Source organism: Quercus robur, chromosome 4, assembly GCF_932294415.1.
Source record: "Quercus robur chromosome 4, dhQueRobu3.1, whole genome shotgun sequence".
NCBI classification, from domain to species: domain Eukaryota; kingdom Viridiplantae; phylum Streptophyta; class Magnoliopsida; order Fagales; family Fagaceae; genus Quercus; species Quercus robur.
In genome coordinates, this window is record NC_065537.1 from 2,596,861 (window position 1) to 2,616,427 (window position 19,567).

At 33.0% G+C, this 19,567-nt stretch overlaps 1 protein-coding gene across 1 annotated transcript; it reads right to left on the bottom strand.

Moving 5' to 3' along the window:
* Positions 1-5,875: 5,875 nt before the first annotated feature.
* On the bottom strand, positions 5,876-6,496 carry LOC126720240 (organic cation/carnitine transporter 3-like). The gene has a single exon (XM_050422557.1). The coding sequence runs from the start codon at positions 6,494-6,496 to the stop codon at positions 5,876-5,878; it is 621 nt and encodes a 206-aa protein (XP_050278514.1).
* Positions 6,497-19,567: the final 13,071 nt, after the last annotated feature.

The following is a 19,567-nucleotide window of genomic DNA, read 5'->3' on the forward strand; positions in this document are numbered from 1 at the left end:
ATCAATTTGCACTTCAAGATTCAAGCTAGAAATGAAGACTCTTACCTTGATTATGCATTCAAACTAGTATCCTCTGACCAACACTGGCTTCATTAATCTTGGAAGAGCAAAATTCCTTTGTGAAGTCATTAATGGAGCTCAAATCGACATTTGTGCACACATCTGTCAGATTTTGGGAAGGGCTATAGGGTGATTAGCTACAAGGACTTGTCTACCTTTCTGTAGCCTTATCGTGAAGGTCATGACTCTCAAGGGCATCCATCCTCCTAAAGATGGAACGGTATTTCCTTGTCAAGGTCCAATTTCCCTACATTCTCTCCAAAGTAGCAAGGTTCACTCCTCTGTTGAAAGGGCAAAGAAGAGTCCCTCCAAGCCTCCCAAAAGTGGATCCTCCTCTCATGCCTCTCCCATTGGGAAAAGCTCAGCTACTCCTAATGTCTCCAAACTTCCTGAGACATCTCCTCCTCACACTCCAGAGCCTCAACCTTCCAGCACTCACTCTCAGCGTGGATCATCTATCCCTAATGTGGATAGGATGATGACTTTGATAGAGGGTTTACATGAACACAATTCTGGACTTGCAAATATCATGTTAAGACACAGTTAGATGAGATTCAGCGCAAGCTTGAGGTGGACCTTTGGCTATTCGTGCCAAAAAGGGGGAGAAAGCCTCATTTTAATTGTGAATACATCATAGAGTAAGAGGAAGTGCATATATAAAAAGGGGAAGCATAGTGGGTTCAAAAGGAGGAAACTAACCTACAGCTAGCCACACAACTTAGAAGTTTTAACATGTTTTACCTAATATGTTTCACTTATAGTGCTTTACTTTAAACCTTCCAATACTTTAGTTTAAAACTCAATTTACTTTAGTACTATGTATATCTTGGTTTTTATAGCTTCTTCTTAATGCTTTTAGTTATCTATTACTTCTTACTTTAGTTTCTTTAATGCATCATGTGCTTGTTGGACATGTAATTAACTTTTGCACTGCTCTTAATTGTTTGCGTTTCTGAATGATCATTTACTAGTTAAATGTTCATAGTGGTTATTTCTTAATGATTGTTCATGTTTGATTAAGTTATATAATATGTTCTTATATCTTTTATTTATCTTGATTGCATTTTACTTGCTCTTTATACATGCCTTGTATTCTACTTGTCTTTTGCCTAGTGAAGTTATTTGTATATGGTTCAAGTGCTTCACAGATTTTAGATTTAGGTGTGAGTGAGTTTTGCCTTTATTCCCATGCTCAAGTTTTAAGTCTAGAGTTTGTTTAAGGGTTTTGTCATGGAATAGCTATGGGGAAGATTGTAAAGTTGTAATTTACAACTATGTATATGTTGGTTTTAATTCCGTGTCAAATTTGATTGTATTTCTATTCAATCATTTCCCTGTATTTTTTGTGGGATTTTATGTAAGGGCTTTATGTGAGAGTTTGGTGAAGAATCTGTGAAGAAGTGGTTTTCACGACTGCTGACCCACAAAACATGCTACGTGAGAAGCACATGCTGGAATTTGAAGAGTCCTTGACATGCTGGATTTTCGCGAGTAACTCGCGACTCAGGCTAAGTCGTGAGTGACCCGCGAAACTCACTGCCTGTTACTTTTTAGAATGTGACTTTTTCCATTCTTTACCAACACTATATAAATCCCTGTTATCCACGAAATGTAAGAAGAAGAAGGAGTATTTTTAGAACAAACTTTTGAGAGAGAAACCCTAGTCAAATACTTGAGAGTTAGAGATTGTTTTTACCCATAATCCTCTACATCATTTCTCTAAAGTTTCCATCTACTCCCACCTCTCCATCTACACATCCTTGAGAGGTTCTTAGCCCAAAAATTTACCTTACCCACTCTAAGTATTGAGAGAAGTTTTGGTGCCTTTGGGAAGTATTGGAAGAAGCCATTGAGTGGCGGATGCAATTGGGCAGAATTGCGAGATCCAGATAGCTAGTGAAGACAAGACTCCAAGAACTCTGTTGGTAGCAAGAGCTTGGAGGGCTCAAGTACATTGGGTAGATTAGGCTTGGAGGGTCTTTTTGATATTCTTGTACTCCAACTTATTCACTAGTGGATCAATTTCGTGTTGGAAGGCCGCAGAAAGGTTTTTCGCCGAGTACTTTGGTTTCCTCTTCGATTACACGTCTCAGTGTTATTTTGTGTTTGCATTTCTCTTCCCTACTCTTTAAGCTTTACATTTATTGCTTATTGTACTTGCTTATGGCTTAGAGTAGTGTTCTGGTTTATTACACTTGTTTTATTTTTGTTCTGCACTTAGATAAATTAGAGACTTAAAATTGAGGGTCTAAATAAGTATTAGTGTTTTCATACTAATTGAGCTTTCACATATAATTCTTTTCCAATATAATCAACATTAACGATGACCTTAGTTCATCACAAAATGTATTTGGTCGTCCAACTTCCTCATATGAAGAAGTGTTTTCGATGGAAAATATCAAGTGCTTACCATGGCATTTTATGGTCGAAAATGAGTGTTAGCAACTATCTTGTCGGTAATAAAAGATTATCGACAAGGCTTTGCCGACGAACGTCGATGGCCTTTTGCCATCAGCACTACTAATCTGCGACAGCCTTTTGTGTTATTGCGACAAACTCTAGCCATCACTAATAGCAATCTTTTTTTATAGTGTCTAAGTGTTATACATAATATGTAATTGTTCAGATTTGTTGTCACAGAAGTTTTGTTAGAATAATAAATTCATCACTTGATAAAAAGTATCTTGTCAAATAATCTATATATATATATATATATATATATATATCTAAAAGCTCAAGCGTAGTATTTATTGTTGCTACGCTTCTGTTAAGTCACATCAATGATTACATTATCTACCTATTCCCATTTCTCCCCACTACTTCCAACCATAACTTCCATTTTACCTTCTCATCTCTCCATTATTCTCAACCTTATTGTCACTCTTCATATATCTCTTCTTTGTCCTTTTATTTTGACTCTTGTTATCTCTATTATATTACTATAAATATGACATTCTCTATTACATTCTATACATATTTTCTCATATGAAAAAGGTTATCACTCTCTCTCTCTCTCTCTCTCATGTTTTATTTTTGTGTGAATTTTTTATTTTTTTCATATCTACTTTAGATTGATGTATTTATGAGTTCTTTAGAATTTTACCTTGAGTTGCAATTTGGTTTTTTGTTTTTAAGTCATTATCTTTTTTTTTTTTTTTTCTATGATTGTTAAATGTTATTCTATTGCATATAAATATATGTTATAAGAATATAATGTTATTCTATTATATATCATGGCTTGGATAATTTGGTGTTTGACTTATGACTATATTTTTTATTTTGATACTTCTTTTTCTCATTTTATTTTCTATTTCTCTCCCAAAAAAAGGTGATCTCTCTCTCTCTCTCTCTCTCTCTATATATATATATATATATATATGTTAATACGATTTGGTAGTGTATTTGAAGTTTTCTATCACAAATCTTCTCTCTTCCTCTTTTAGCTTTTTAAATTTTTTTTTTTTGACATAATACTTAGTTATTTTGGAAGTGAGGTATAAATTTATATTAAAACACAATGTTGGCTATGTATTTGAATGTGTCTATCAACTATTAAAATTAAACCACCCAAGATGAATACGTATAGACAAATTTTTTATTTTTATTTTTCATTGATTTATTGTTTAGTTATAATATTAAAATTAATGTAAATGAATATGTAAAGTTAAAACTTCTGAAGATGAATTTGTATAACCATTATATTTATATACTTAATATTGTCATAAAATTAAAAGTAAAAATTAAATAATAAAAGGAATAATGATGAGACCAATGATTTGATGGATGAGAAGGCTCAATAGGAGTGTAATAACATATCAAAATGCGATATGCAAATCTAGTTAAAGGAAATTAAATCTTAATAAATAAAAGTGTATGTAGTCAAAAAAAAAAAAAAAAAATCATGTTCTCTTTATGCTTTTATATAGATTATTTTCTTTCATTTTGATAGATGAAATGTTCAATTTTAGACACAAAGTCTACCTTTTTCCTACATATTATTTTAAATGTTAAATTTATAATATGGTATAGTCTCTTAAAAATGTCTAAAAAATATACAGTTTCAATCTCATATATCTATATTAGTAAATAAAACTCAATCAATAGTTCAAAACTACTCTTATGATAAGAAAAATTATAAATATAATAATATCTTTTTTGGAGAATGAGAATTATGAATGATGTATTTGAAACTTAAACAGTTTAGTTGTACGTGAAAAACAAATTATAAAAATATAACGCACGATAACACAATTTATCAAAATATGGATCGCTTAAAAAATGAATAATATCAATCAAATAAATCCAAATAATAAATTGATGATATATTTTTTGTGATAAATAAATAAAAAATAATTTTAAAAATTGTTTTAAGTTTTTGGGAGAACAAATTATTTTCACAAAATTATAGAACAAATTATATATTATACCATGACTAAAATATAATTATTTATTCTTAGACATCGCGGGAATCTGCTACTAGTTTATAGTAAATATTATCAGACTCAAATAGAATACACAAAAAGATTCTCAACAAAGGAGAGTTTTATTGTACTTATAACATTACGTAGACTTTTCTACTCACAGCACTTCCCACTATTTCACTATTTGTTTTCTTATTTCTCTACACATGCATTTGCTTTTTCTTTTACACTTGTCGGATACTATTTCACACATACAGAAGAATAGCTATATATAGAAAAACTAAGAAGATAACTTCCCAAATTGAAGCATGCAAGGAAGAGTCAAGTAAAGGAATACATCTTCACTTAGAACTCTTCCGAAGTAGCTGGTTTCCTTCACAATTTTGAATGTGAAAGACAACCACCTACCAACTTAAGCTATTTTCCTTAATCTTATTTTCTAGTCTCCTTAAAGACATGAAAAACACATAAAAGAATGCACACATGCTTGTGATTCAGGTTGGTGTTGACCCTTATGGTAACATATATATATATATATATATATATAAGTTCACACAGTTGTACTCTCCTTTTGCTCTTGTTCATCCATGGTGTTACAAAGATTCTTACCCTTTGTCTCTGGCGAAACGATCACAATGAAACCACACAATAATATTGACAATCAGAAAATTCCAAAAGATAGGAACTCATTTCTCCTCCCTGCTGAAGTCAATATCGGATCAAATGCTGAACCAACAGATTATATCCTAAACATGAGAAAAATAAAGACGCCAGTTCTAGCCCAATCTGTATGCCTTCTCTACGACGGCCTACTATAGCACATAGTATGCTGCATATGCCACTTATTATACAGAAGGCAAACAATGAAATTTTCTTTTCCATCTTGCTATAAAGAACAAGGGTATTAAATTTGAAGGTAATAAGAGTGAGCCATTAAAAATGACACTCAAATAGATGTTGTAAACCAAATTTTGTACCCCAAATAACATGCCAAAGAATGCCACTCCAATTCCAAAACCAAGAACCATAGTTGCCAATACCCGTTGCAAAGCCCATCTTCTCTTAAATAATTCCTTCATCAGTTTGTAAGGATTAACGTTTGATATTTCCCCCCTGAGGGGAATGCTGGATAGGTGTAAGTCTAAACTCTTGACTTCTATAGATGCAATTCTTCTCAATATTGTTAGGGCTTCTTTGTCACGCCCTTGCATGAAAAGCTATCTATGGGATTCATAGACAAGGAAATAAGTTATGATACAGTAAAAGATTGCTGGAAAGGAAGTGTAGAGATAGAGAATTCTCCATGATGAACCTCTATTCATATAAGCCAAAGTGGGTAAGGATAATACCCCAACTGTATAGGACCAAAATGTAGCTGACCCTATTTGGCCACGCTACCTTTTTCGCACTCTCTGTGTTAACAATATAAGAGAGCATGTCATAATTGATGCACGTCCAATCCCACTTACAAGTCTCAACATTGAGTACATCCAAATGCTCATCGAAAATGCCATGAGAAGTGAGACAATGGACATTATTAGACATGAGAGGTAAAGTAAGTTCTTCCTACCAAGAAGGATGTCACCAAGCATAGCAAGAGTGAATCCACCTATTAGGCTGCCTATGAAGAAGGATGAAGCATGAAGGCCTATCATGAATGAACTAGCACATTCGAAACCCCAGTCTGATATAATTGTCTTCTGAGAAGATTCATCCCAAGAGGGCCAAGACCAATCACTTTTTGAGATTTGACACCTGTTGCATGTTGTGCTGAAGTTGAAGTGCCATTTTGGCTCAGCATCAGTATAGATGCTGATAAATGTTTGTTGTGCATCAAAGAAAGTTGGAACTGAAACGAGGATGGCTTGCAAGAACTGAGACCACCCAAAACGTCCCATAATTTGTTCAATTGTTTCATCCAGAGACAATGAAGGAAGGACTTGTTTGATCCATGGAGTCTGTTGCTCGGTTGAGTGAGGCTCTGTGAGATTGTGGATTGTATTTGGTAAGGCCATATTGTAATTGTGCTACGTACAGCTTTGATGACTATGGCTAGTAGAACTATCAATTTAAATACTGATGGTCCTGTGCCCTTGTACATTTATTAGGATAACATCTACGTAACTTTCATGTTTTAGCTTTTACTTAATTGATTGGTTGTTAACCCATACCTCAACGATTAATTCAATACCTACATAGGATTCACATTCCATGGTTGGTTGGTATATTCCAGTCTCAGACAAGTATCAATGTGAACGAGGAACGGCTACTTTTATTTGTTTTCAGTAAAGGCATGCAGAACGTTTCTCTATATACTGGTATAAAGAAATCGGATTACTATCAATACAAACACAAAAGCTAATTAACGTTGTATACATCGTTATATCGACACCAAATGAAAGTGGATTACCATCAATACAAACACTTGCCCATGACTTCGCTTGCTTAAATTGAGCCAAGACTCCCAGCTGCAAGTTCAACATGTGTTTGATATAACGATGCTTCTGAGGCCAAATCTAAAGCCAACTCTCTTTTACTTAATTTTTATGATGCTAAGTTAAACGTGTGCTGCATGTTTGAGCTATCAGCACAAACAAAAAAACAAAAATAAAAACAAAAACCCAAAAAACAAAAATGTAGTAATTGACTTTACAATACACATTCTTTTACACTTGTTCACATCCACTATTTCACATACATATCCATAATTGATACAAGAATTTTCCACATTTTAATTCATAAAAATGAATGCAAAAAACGAGATGTAAAATCATAGATGTTTGTGAGAATCAAAGCCCTTTCACACTCCTATGGCTATTTGGCCTAGGGGCAGCTCTACATGTATCTTAGGGTCATCCTGACTTGCCAAATATATATATATATATATATATATATATTCTAAACTAACATATTTTGACCACCCTAACAAAAATATTACCCACCCTAATTTGAGAATTACAAGAATTTTAATTCAATAAAAATAAGAATAATGTTACATTCATAACATTTTTACAATAATTTCATAACAAATCTTATGTGATAAGCTGAAATCAGTTACTAATTCTAATTTGATTTCAATATTGACATCACTTATTATAGCATTAATTACAAATTGTTGTATAAGATTTGTTTTAAAAATGTTGTAGATATAGCATTACTCCAAAAGTAATTTTGACCCTCAAGAAAAATATTGTATTCATGAGTTATCCTTGATAGTGCCGGCAGTTATGCATTTTTTGGCTTTGCAGTGGCAATAATTTTGTTTTCCTTAGTGACTCAAGCTCATAGCTATAGCAAACATTATCCGTTTTTCTTTCTATTCAATATTATCATTTCAATTCTCTTATTTTATTACTCTTATCTCAGCACTCTCAATTCCCACTTTATCTCTTATCAATTTTTTTTTTCTTTGTTAGTAGAAAAAAGTGGTAACAGTTCATACATTTTCAGCTTTTTTTTTTTTTTTTTTGGAGATATTGATATATTCAAGTTATTTTTATATTAAATTTTATAAAATTTAAGTTTCTTAGTGACCATCCTAAAAATGATTCCTGGAGTCACCACTAACTTGGCCAGTGACCACATTCAAATTAAGAGCACTTAACTATCTCATAATAAATAAATAAAAAAGCACCCAACTAAGATTGCTAGCTTGCAAATCAATTAAGAATAACAATATAACATATTATTATTGTTCTCCCAAGATCCATATATAACCATGGTTAAACCTTCTTTCTAAGATCTCATAATTTCATTTGTAATGCTGCTTGTATCTGTAGTTTTTCAAGAGAAACATTTTGCACATACACAATTACGTGCCTGCTTCACTTTGCCTCCATTGCCAATGGATGATTTGTGAGTGATAATTTTGTGGTCTATTGGGAAGAGAGTCCAAAGAATCAGGTGGCTTAGGAATTTGTAACTAGTCTATAATAAACTTTTGGTATCGCTAGCTGTTGTGTTTGTATTCTAGCAAACCTTTTGTCGACATTTTTCTTTATATATCCAATTGACTAGTTTAAAATCACTCCTATGCAAAATTCTCGCGATATATTTTGTCTTCGTTTGACCAGATTGTATCCATTCGGCAAGTACAGGGTCCAAGCTTTTTAGGGTACTAAGGGTTTGTTTGGATACCGTTTATTGGTAAAAATTGAAAACTGAAAATACTATAGCAAAATAATTTTTAAATGTGTAAATAGTGATGTGAGACTTATTTTTAATGAAAATTTTGCTGAAAAAAGAAGTTTGTGGGTCCTATGAATAGTGCATGTGACCCATTGACAAATGCAAACGCGCACAACAAGTGTTGAAAATGCTATCCAAACTCCACCTAACTGTTATGTATGTATTCTAGCAAACTTTTTGTCCTTATTATTATTTTTTTTTCCAGATATCTAATTGATTAGTTTAAATTTTGCAAAATTCTCGTGGACTATTTTGTCTTTGTCCAATTATGAGCAGATTGTATCCATTCGGCAAATATATGCTGGTTCGAAGTTTATAATAAACAATTTTTTTGGGGGGCACTATTCTAGCAAACCTTTAGTCGTCATTGTACTTCAGGTATCCAATTAACTAGTTTGAAATTGAATCATGCAAAATTCTCATGAACTATTTTGTCTTTGTCCCTTTTCAGTCCAATTTAATCTTCCAAAAGTTTATTATAAACTACTTAAAGACACAACAGCTAACATTGTTGTTAGAGGCGTTTTCGGCACAAGTAGGCCTATAAAAATACTTTTAGATAATAATGCCCACAAAGTCAGTCCAAGTACCTTCTCAAAAAAAAATAAAAATAAAAAATAAAAAAATAAATCAGTCCAAGGCCCATTACTATAGCCTATAGCCCAATATCCGTGAAAACCAACATCTGAAATTGGTCTAAGATGAGGCCTTAAAAAAAGAAACCATAAATTATGGAACCAGGCCAAACAAAAGATAGCCAGCATGGCCCACGTTTATGAGCTTAGGCAGCACATTATAACATTCAAAAACAACAAATGGGAATAGCAAAATAAGCCCCATGAAATCAGCAGCAAGACCCATTCCATTCGTATGGGCAATAGAACTTCAAGGCCATTTGGAGAAATTTGCTAACTAAAGTCCAACAATCAACAACAACCAGCCAAATATGATTTTTTTTTTTTTTTGTTTTCCTCTCAAGCTCCATGCCCATGGTTAAACCTTCTTATTAAGATCCCATAATTTTATTTGTAATGCTGCATGTATCTGTAGTTTTTCAAGAGATACATAACACAATTGCGCTCCAGCTTTGCTTAATTTGCCTCCATTACCAATAGAGGATCCATGATTTGAGAATTCCTGTTTAGTGTTTAGAACTTCAATTATGGCTTGTGGGTGTTCTGTTCTGCGTTCTGTGGGTCTATTGGGCTTGACTCCCCAACTAATTTGTATATCTCCTTGGGTATAGCCCACAATGGGAGATCCTAGAAGCAAAATGGGCTTGTAAGAGATGGGTTAATAGTTTGAGGATAAAGATGCAGTGTTTACTCACTTTAGTCAAACCTATTCGAGAGGGATAGCTTATTGCTGAGGAGCCCCTTTTGTGTCCGAACTAGGTTATCTTCTCCCATCACTATTTCTCTCTCTTTCTCCTCTCATGTTTACTCCCCCAGGATTTTTGTTCCTACCCCTTTCTTGATTATCTCTTTCCTTTTTATACCCTCTTACTTGACCCTTCATGATAACTGAATATTCCACACATGTTTAGGTCCCTCCACTCATGAGCTTGAGTGGGTCCTTGAGTCCATGCCACTATTCTTACATGTCTTGTCGTGGACCAGGAGTGGAACCCATGACTATTATTGAAAAGATTTTCTAATAACTTGTACCTAACGCTGAATCTTATGCTCGGATGGCAGACTTCCTCAAGGCACTACTTTACATTCTCAGCTAATATAGATCTTTGTTGGTGTGCTTTGTTGAGGTGGGGTACCTCTCTTATAATGTCTCAGTATTCACCTAGTCAATGTGGGTTAAGCCTAGGCCAGTTTAACCTTAGATGGGCCCGGCCTAGTTCGGGGATGGGCCGGCCCTTTTGCCCTCTTACATGGCTTATTACCAATTTTTAAAATGAATTAACAATTTAAGTCGGATTAATTAATTTACCAATTCACAATTGCAAAGAAATAAACTAAAAAAAATAAAGAAACCCAACAATTACACCATTGACAAATGATGTGATGATGAAGAGAAAACCCCAAATGGGTAAAAACTCTCCAGACTTAGCCAGCAATAAATCCATTAGTGAAAATAATTGTAGTACATATCAACTCAAAAAACCCTCCAAGTTAAGTAGTGACGATGTAGTCAAGCATCCAAAGCTCTTGCTAGCAACCAACTTCACTAGTTCTTATTTCTCTTTAGTAGTTCACCCGAATTTTGCAAGTTGAGCCACCAAGTCTTGGATTTGTAGGATTGCTTTGTGATTTTCAAAACCAATCACTCAACCAAAGATCACACAATGGTAATATGGATTGTTCGGGTTATCTCCTCTTAAAGGTATGTCAATTTGAAAAGGGTGAAGGGTAGAGACTACAAGAATTTTCTCTCTAAGTTGAATGGGCAGCTCTCTCTCTTCTTTATCTGTAAAATTGAGTGTGAAATCGTAGGTTTATAAGATTACCAAAGGACTAATTGGATAAAAACAACAAAGAACTAAAACCATTTGATTTATCTTTAGTGAACATTCTTGCTTGACCCAAATTTAGGCTATAGTTTCAGGAAAAACTCTTTGTTGGTATATTTTTCATTTTTCTCATAACCTACCTAATAGTACCATAACTTCGCTTAAGTGAAATTCCGACACATGTACATGGTTGTTTGGTAATAAGTTATTTAGTTTTGTGGTGAAAATTTTCTACTAAAAGTGTGCTAAACTATATTTATACTTTGAAAAAAGTAAGAAAAAATGAGGTTTTAAAAAGTTATACATAAATGATAAAAAGCATAAAAACCATCTTATAAACTAGTCCCAAGCACATACTCATGTACACCAATATCTAGCTGCTCCAAAACCACGTTGTCTCCAATACAAATACAACTCAAAATGAATGTAATACGTCATGTACACCAATATCTAGCTGCTCCAAAACCACGTTGTCTCCAATACAAATACAACTCAAAATGAATGTAATACGTATTATTACATTCATTTGACAGGGATTAATACAATATGTCCTAACATGATTCATACGTTAACCCTTACAGGAATTTATAAAGTAGTTTATAATAAATCTTTTGGGGCACTAGATGGTTTTTTTTTTTTTTTTTTTTTTTTTTTTTTTTTTTTATATATTTTTATTCTAGCAAACATTTTGTCATTATTTTTCTTTATATATCCAAATGAGTGGTTATCTATCTTATGTTGGGACTTTGGACCAAATATCCACTCATATTTGGACTGATCTCCTTTTATCCCGAATACAAATCTGTTATCCCACTTTTTATGTTCAATAAATAATATATAATATGACTTGTCTTTGATTTTTTTTTTTTTTTTTTTCATTTTAAACTTTGGTTATTTTATAAAGAAAGTCAAATAAAAATATAACAATTTGTGATTAGTGAAGTATAAAATGAAACATAAAAAATGGGATAGAGAATTTGTATTCTATAATCCACCTTGCTTAGCTTTTGTGCCAAGCATGTACTACCATGTTGTTTGTTTGTTTAGACCCCTTAAACTAGATTATATAACCTAATATATTAACCAAGTAATTATTTAGATTAATTATTCAAATTTAGGTTAAACAATAATAAATCATATCATGCACAACAGCGGAAAAGTAAATAACTCCACGATATGATGACTTAGAAAAATCAATGAAATAAATCATTTCAAGGTAAAAGTCTGGGGAGGATTTGACCTAGCAATTCTCAAGGTAAAGCAAATCCACTATAAGAGAATCGAAATTTTTACAATCAGATTTAACCCTAAATCTATTGCAACCATAAGCAGTAACTTACTAACACGACCATGTCCAAGCTACGAATCCACAGGCTCCTTCTCTTCTTGGACTTATTGCAACACAAGCACCCACGCTTATGGCTTTGAAATCCCACTCAAAGGTTTAGCAACACAAACTCTCTAGTTTGTGACTCTAAGACCATGCTTGAAGGTTTAAATCATCAGCAGTTGTTGATCTTGTTGCAACAACTTCAGATCCACCGAATCTAATGATATGAGAGTGATTTCCAGTAGTGACTTTCAAAGAGGAAGATACAATACCTTTTAGATCTCACAAAAGCACCTCCAAAGTCCTTTTCAGATCTGTAAAAACGTATCTTAGGGTTTCCTTTAAATACTATGTGAAATAAATCTGAAACCCTAATTACTTAATGAGCTTAACAGACTGATGGGCTTAATTAAAATTCTACAAACCTGTGTTTTGTTCAGTCGAACTTGACATGTTTCGAATTCTTAATTTTGCAGCTTGTATGTTCTTATGTTCTAACTTGTAACACCTTGGGAATTATCTAATCAAACCTATAAATCTAGGAATCTATATATAGACAAGTTTGTGCTCACAGTTTGCTAATTGTTCTAAATTTTTAGAACCTAGCACATGTATTATGAAGGGTTGTGACTTAGCATAGCATGAGAGAAACTTGAGTCCGGGCATTAAAAACCCTATAAAATAAGGAATTAGTGTGATGTAGAAGCATCGACCCTTGTCTAGCCAACATAGCCTAGTTAAAAGCATGAAGGTCATGAAAGCCAAGACCCCTTTTAGTTATAAAGTACACAATTTTGACCATTTCTTCCAATGTATTTTCCTTTCCATAACCTCATATGATACAAGAACAGTAAAAATATACTTTAGTCATTGAGAAAGCTTGAGAATAGATTTTCCAGTTTGGCCCCTTTTTTAATTTATCCAAGGAATTTTTAGCAGTTTTTCTAATACTTAGGACACTCCCTAAAAGCTTATGACAATTACTTTTGAAATCATCTACATCATTAGTGTTCTTAAACATTATTTTCATGGTTATGAACATTAAAACACTTTAGTTCATCAATGATAATAGGGGTCAAAGATCACACTCAATATATAAATCCTACAAGAGTGTACCTGCATTCTAATACCAATCTAAAAACGTAGCTATAGACAAAATGGACCTATAGCCACGTTTTTAGGAGCTACAGCTGCATTTTAAACACATGGCTATAGCCCGCGTTTTTTGTAGTGTGTCAAGAATCTTCTTTCAATCTATTGAGCTGTGATCGAAAGGTTGTTGATGACACTTTGTTCAATCGATGGAAGAGCAATCAAAATCTTCAATTTATATCTTCTTTGAGCTGCATCTTGGACTTGTAATTTTGAACTCTTAATGACAGATTAGAGACTCAATTAATATTATATTGTCATGGAATTAGTCAACCTTAAACTTTACAAGAGTACCCACCCATAGAGCGATGAATCATAAGCACCAGTAATAACCTATTGAAATAAGATCAATATCAAATACAAACTATGCTGTAAAATGTTTCCAAAGGAAAGCCAAAATCGAGATGAAATAGATCACCTCAGTCCACTAACTCAAGACTAAGAAATAATATATATATATATATATATATATATATATAGATATATAAAGATATTGGTTCATTAACATATAGAAGAGTTACTATGATTATTCGAAGAAAAAAAAAAGAGTTAGTATGATTATGCCAAAATAGAGGTAGTTATTGTTGATTGTCTCCCTCATCCATTCTATTTAAGGAATTTAAAAAAGGAAAAAAAGAAAATAAAAGAAAGAAGTTATATAAGAATAAATAAAATTGGTTGTACGTAGCCCTAGATCACCTATTTCAGTTGTCTTCTACTAATAATTAATATTTAGTAACCACAAGGCCATTGCACTTTTTGTTTTCTCAGATAACATATTTATTTTAATAATTCGATAATTAAGGATTGAAGGATTTTTAGGGTTTTAGACACAGTTGTCTCAGATTTTATCAAATATTAACTCAATAATTAATTAAACTAAGCGCTAACCTGTGCGATACACGAGATAGTTAAATAGAAATAAAATATAGTTATTATTTAGGATATTGACTTGAAAATATATGAAAATAAAACCATTTGTTCAAAATAAAAGTTCACATAAAAATAAAGATAAACTTGTGGAGACCAGCCAACGTTCTGAACATAAATTAAGCTAATAAAATGGATGGATATCATGTATAGGTTATCAAACTGTTTGAAGTACCAAAAATTACTTATGTGGAGGATAGGGCCAAAGCACCTGATGTTACGTGTTTTGATAGCATTGGCTTCTATCAAATCACCTGAATAAGGGATTCAAAGACAAGGCCACATGCATTAGTTTGAGCAAATAACATTCTAAGCCAGCTTTATGGAATCAGAATGTAGCAAGTTGTGAAGGTCCATATGATTTACACAAAGGTGTAGAACTAGCATGGGAATTTACATATTCCACCTAGTTAGGATCAAGGTTTTCAAACCCGGACCGTTCATTGAACCGTAAAAGGGAGAGGTTCAAGTTTTTTGAGGTTGAACTGAGGTCGAACCGAGGTCGAACCGTGATGACGTCATAATTAATTTAATAATTAATTAAAGCCTAAATATAGATATTAAATTTATAAAACTAGCAAAATTGACAATATATCGATATATGTGAGGGAAATTTAATGATTTTCAAGCATATATTTAATAATTAAATAAGAAATTTAATAAAATAAAATAATAACCATGAAAACAATAAAATTTATGATTAATTTTTGAAGTAAATTTGAATATCTTTGAAGGATTTTAATTATAATTTTTTTTTTATTCCTTGTAAGAGATGGATAATTTAATTAAGTAGAATAAAATTGTAAAAAAAAAAAAAATGCTAAGGGGTTGGACTGCACGGTTCTCACCGGTTTGTGCGGTCCAACCCCGGTTTTAGCGGTTCACAGAATTAACAAAAAATCCGGTTCTTTAGGCTTAAAAACCGGTTTTCATCCCGGTTTTCGGTTTTCACGGTCCAACCTCCCGATCCGGTCCGGTTCTGAAAACTATGGTTAGGATGAAGGCGGGACTACAAGTCATAAAAAAGTAAGCATATTATAACAAACCCCAATTATCCTTTAATGCACATTGGCATAAAATTTAACTTAATCAAAAGCATTTTGTTGAGGTAACTATTAGATCAATCCTACAAAGGAACTATTTTTAAGGGTCATACTAAGATGGCAAATGAAAAGAGTGAAACAGCAATGAAGTTAGTCACCAAGACAATTAGCCCTGCACCCATTATCATCATACATCCACCAATTTTTCTATGTTCTCATGTGAAATTGATTGCATGAGATTTGGATGATTAAAACAATCATTTAAATCAATTATAGGCACATACCAACTTATTAGATTTGAATACATATCCACTAATAGTCTGCAACAAAAGAGTACCAAAATAAAAATAGAATTGGTTGATCAGGTACAACATATATTGATCTACATATATCATTTGCATAGTTAGCTAATGATAATATATGCATATACAAGAATACACATGCATGACAACAGTTAGTGTACATTACATAAAAGGTTCATGGCCAAAATGGCACCTCTTCCATTAGTATGTGGTTGAGTAATGTGATATGCATCACCTAAACTACATTATAATCTTTAGAAATCAATAACCCACAAAAGCATTATAATGAGAGATTTAATAGTTATTATGTCCATGATAAGCGACCTGACATCCCATAGCCACAAATCTTTGCATAGATTTTTGTACCTCGTTTTTTTGCATGCCCAAGTTCCTTCATAAAGAAAAAAGAAAAATTCCAATCCAAATGAAAAATAGTGAAAACCATTCAATAAGGATAGGAAGAAAGGGGAAAAAAAATCAAAATGTTCAAAAAAGAGATGTTTCAACTCACTTCAGCAGAATGCAAGCATATCAAAATAGAACAAAGCATAAATTTTAAAAACAGGGAAGCTGAATTTGCTTAGAAATAAAAGTCCATCATTAGTTCATTCTTTAATTAGGAAGGTAGATAGACTTAAACAAATAAAAGTCCATCATCAAAGAATGAAGAATCTATCCAAAACTCAATCAAATCAAATCAAGAATAAAGAGAGATGCATCAAGTACAACAGGAACTCTGCCTTCATACATGTAACAATGAAAACAATAGAGTTAGTTCGTGTGATACGCAGCCGACTTTGTACTTGATGAACTCAGCCAATGGTTCTTTTGTAGTTGTCACGAATGTGTTCAAAGCAAGATTTTTATGTCTTAGTACAAACACACGGGTTTGTGTAAACAAAATTTCATACACGCTCAACCATAATAAGGGGATACACTACTTCCCATTGCTAACAAAAAATTTCTCACACTCATTCGAATACATTGCTTCCCATAGATTTTCCTTTAAATTGTAAGTAAAATTTAGTGGGGACACGTTCACCAAGATATCAAAATCATATAAAACACACCCAGCAACTAAAATCAGTGTTTCTATGTTATCACACAAGTGCATAACCAATGCGGTAAACAATAAAAGAGTCATAGTGCTTAAGATGCTTATACTCTTCTTCTAGTAGTTCCATCTTATCATCTCCATTGTTAGCTTCTACTTCATCTCCCTCTCCTTTTTCACTTTCCCTTTCTTTGTATTGAAAGTCAGCTTCTTCTTTTTCATGCTCCAACTACATCATAAATGCTTAATTAACAACTCAGTTGCTATAGCCTACATCAACCAACAATATTCAAGTTGGACAAAAATCCTTGACACATAAAAACCACAAATAAAGATTCATGACAAAACCAATAACTCAATTTTCAATATGTTAAAGATATAAACCCCCCAAGAGATATCTTTAATACAATCAAATCCGATTTTGCACAGCCAAGCACAACTCTCTGCTGTAGAATATCAATCGATTTCTGAGTGTTTTTCTTGGATTTAATTTTGTAGTTAGGTTTTCTAAACTTGCGTGTAGGGTTGTAGCCAATCTCTCAAAACCTTTTTTTTTTTGTTGAGAAAACAGTCTCTCAAAACTTGAGTGTAGGGGTTTAGTTTTTTATTAATCCTATAAATTAGCACATGTGTAATTGTGACAAATAGTCCCAAAATGACTTAAAATGTTCAGGTATAACCTAAAAATGCCTGAACATTTTCAGGTATAACCTGCAATAAAGAGTTTCATTTTGGGCCATTAATGACAAGTATATTTTGTTTCCAAGATATATTAACCATCATAACACACATGCAAACAGTGATTGATCAATAATGAAGTTCAAATAAATGTTAGATTTGAGCCCCAATATTACAATCCTATGCGCTAAGCATATTAATGCCTCACATAGGAACCACATACATACACATTTCCAAGATTGAGACTTATTATCACCAACATGGACTCCTGTCTTTCTCACATCAATTACTAAACCCCTCACCAACACATTACCTCAAATTAGGTTCCTATAATCAAACAATACAGAAAAGAAACCATGACCATAATAACAACATTGCACTCATATAGTATATCATCCACCACAACACAAGTTATAGATTCACAAATATCAAAATTACAACCACAAATTGACATAGCATATAACTATAAATCAAAGATACGTTTTCAGATTTAGCAAAAAACCCAATACGCCAAAACACAATATATATACTACATACCCCTTGATTTCTCTTGCCAGTGACAGGGCACTTAGGTCTACTTGCCCTCTTCTTAGTGGTCTGATACACCGACTTCCCATCTTAAAAATCCACACAAAAACACAAACATTAACACAAACCCATATCAAAAAATCAAACTAAAACACCTTTTTTTTTTTTTTTTTTAAAAAACCCCCAATATTAAAAATTTAAGATTTTAAAGTAAAGTTCAATGGTTTGCCACTAAAGGAGTAGGAGGCCAGCGCCTGTGGACTATAGTTTAGGAGCTTGAGAATTGAGAGAGGCAGAGAGAACAGAAGAGGCAAAGAACCAAAAACGAAACCCTAAATCATATTTAACAACCAAAATTATAGAACAAAATAAAAAACTTATCGGTAATGTTTGTGGAGAGAATCTGGTCTAATTTTTAATAGTTTTTTATTTTTATTTTTTTTTTAGCCTTGAACTTTGAAGGGTGATCATTAGAGAGAGAGAATTGGTCCTTCTCCAGTATTGGTTTAGCTGCAAGGTTGTGTAGAAATAGGAGAGGGAGGGAGACAGCTGCAGCGGCAAGCAGGACAAGAGGTGTGGGAAGACAACCGTTGTTGAATACAGGTCACGTGGAAGCCATGGTTACACCTTCCCAACACACGAATCCCCTCTCCCTCCACAAACTCTGACAAGCAAATCGCACACTCTACTTCTGTTCCAGCCAGCTTCATCCTTACCAGGCTCGGACTTGCAATTAACGTATCAGCTGCCTCTTTCTCTAGCGTGCTCTTTCACTCATCATGTTGTACTTGTTGGTTTTGGGGTAGTGGTTGTTGGTGATTATTGCCACCACCACCACCACATAGGAAGCAGCGAATGGTGGAGTTGAGAACCAAAGCACATATGAGTGCGCAGAGGAGGACGATAAGGACTGTGGCCGCGTTTGCTTCAAAATCCCAAGAATTAGAGTACGGCTGCCAAAAATAATGCTGATGTATTAATAGTTTTTTTTTTTTTTTAGGGTTTTATTTTTTTAATATTTTTATTTTTTTTAAATAATGCTGATGTGGAAAAATGTGAGAGTTTCAAAAACTTCGGTTATATATATATATAGATTAATTATGCAATAGATTTGAATAAATTAAACATCAAACAAGCATAGATCACATGAACACTAGGAATGATGACTCAAAAAAACTTTTAAAACTATGGTTTTAATGTAAAAAACTTGGAAAGGATTTAATCTAAACAATCTTCAAGGAAACATTTCACTAATAGAATGAAAATTTATACAATGGACTTAATCCTAAATCTACTGCTACCTCATGTAGTACTTACTCATGTGATTATACGCAATTCCAAATCCATGAACTCTTCTATTTTGAAACTATTACACACAAACATAAGTTCTCACATGACATCTAGGATTTGTTATGAA

Excerpts from the sequence above, each read along its gene's own strand:
- LOC126720240 (XM_050422557.1), bottom strand. The coding sequence starts at position 6,496 with ATGGCCTTACCAAATACAATCCACAATCTCACAGAGCCTCACTCAACC.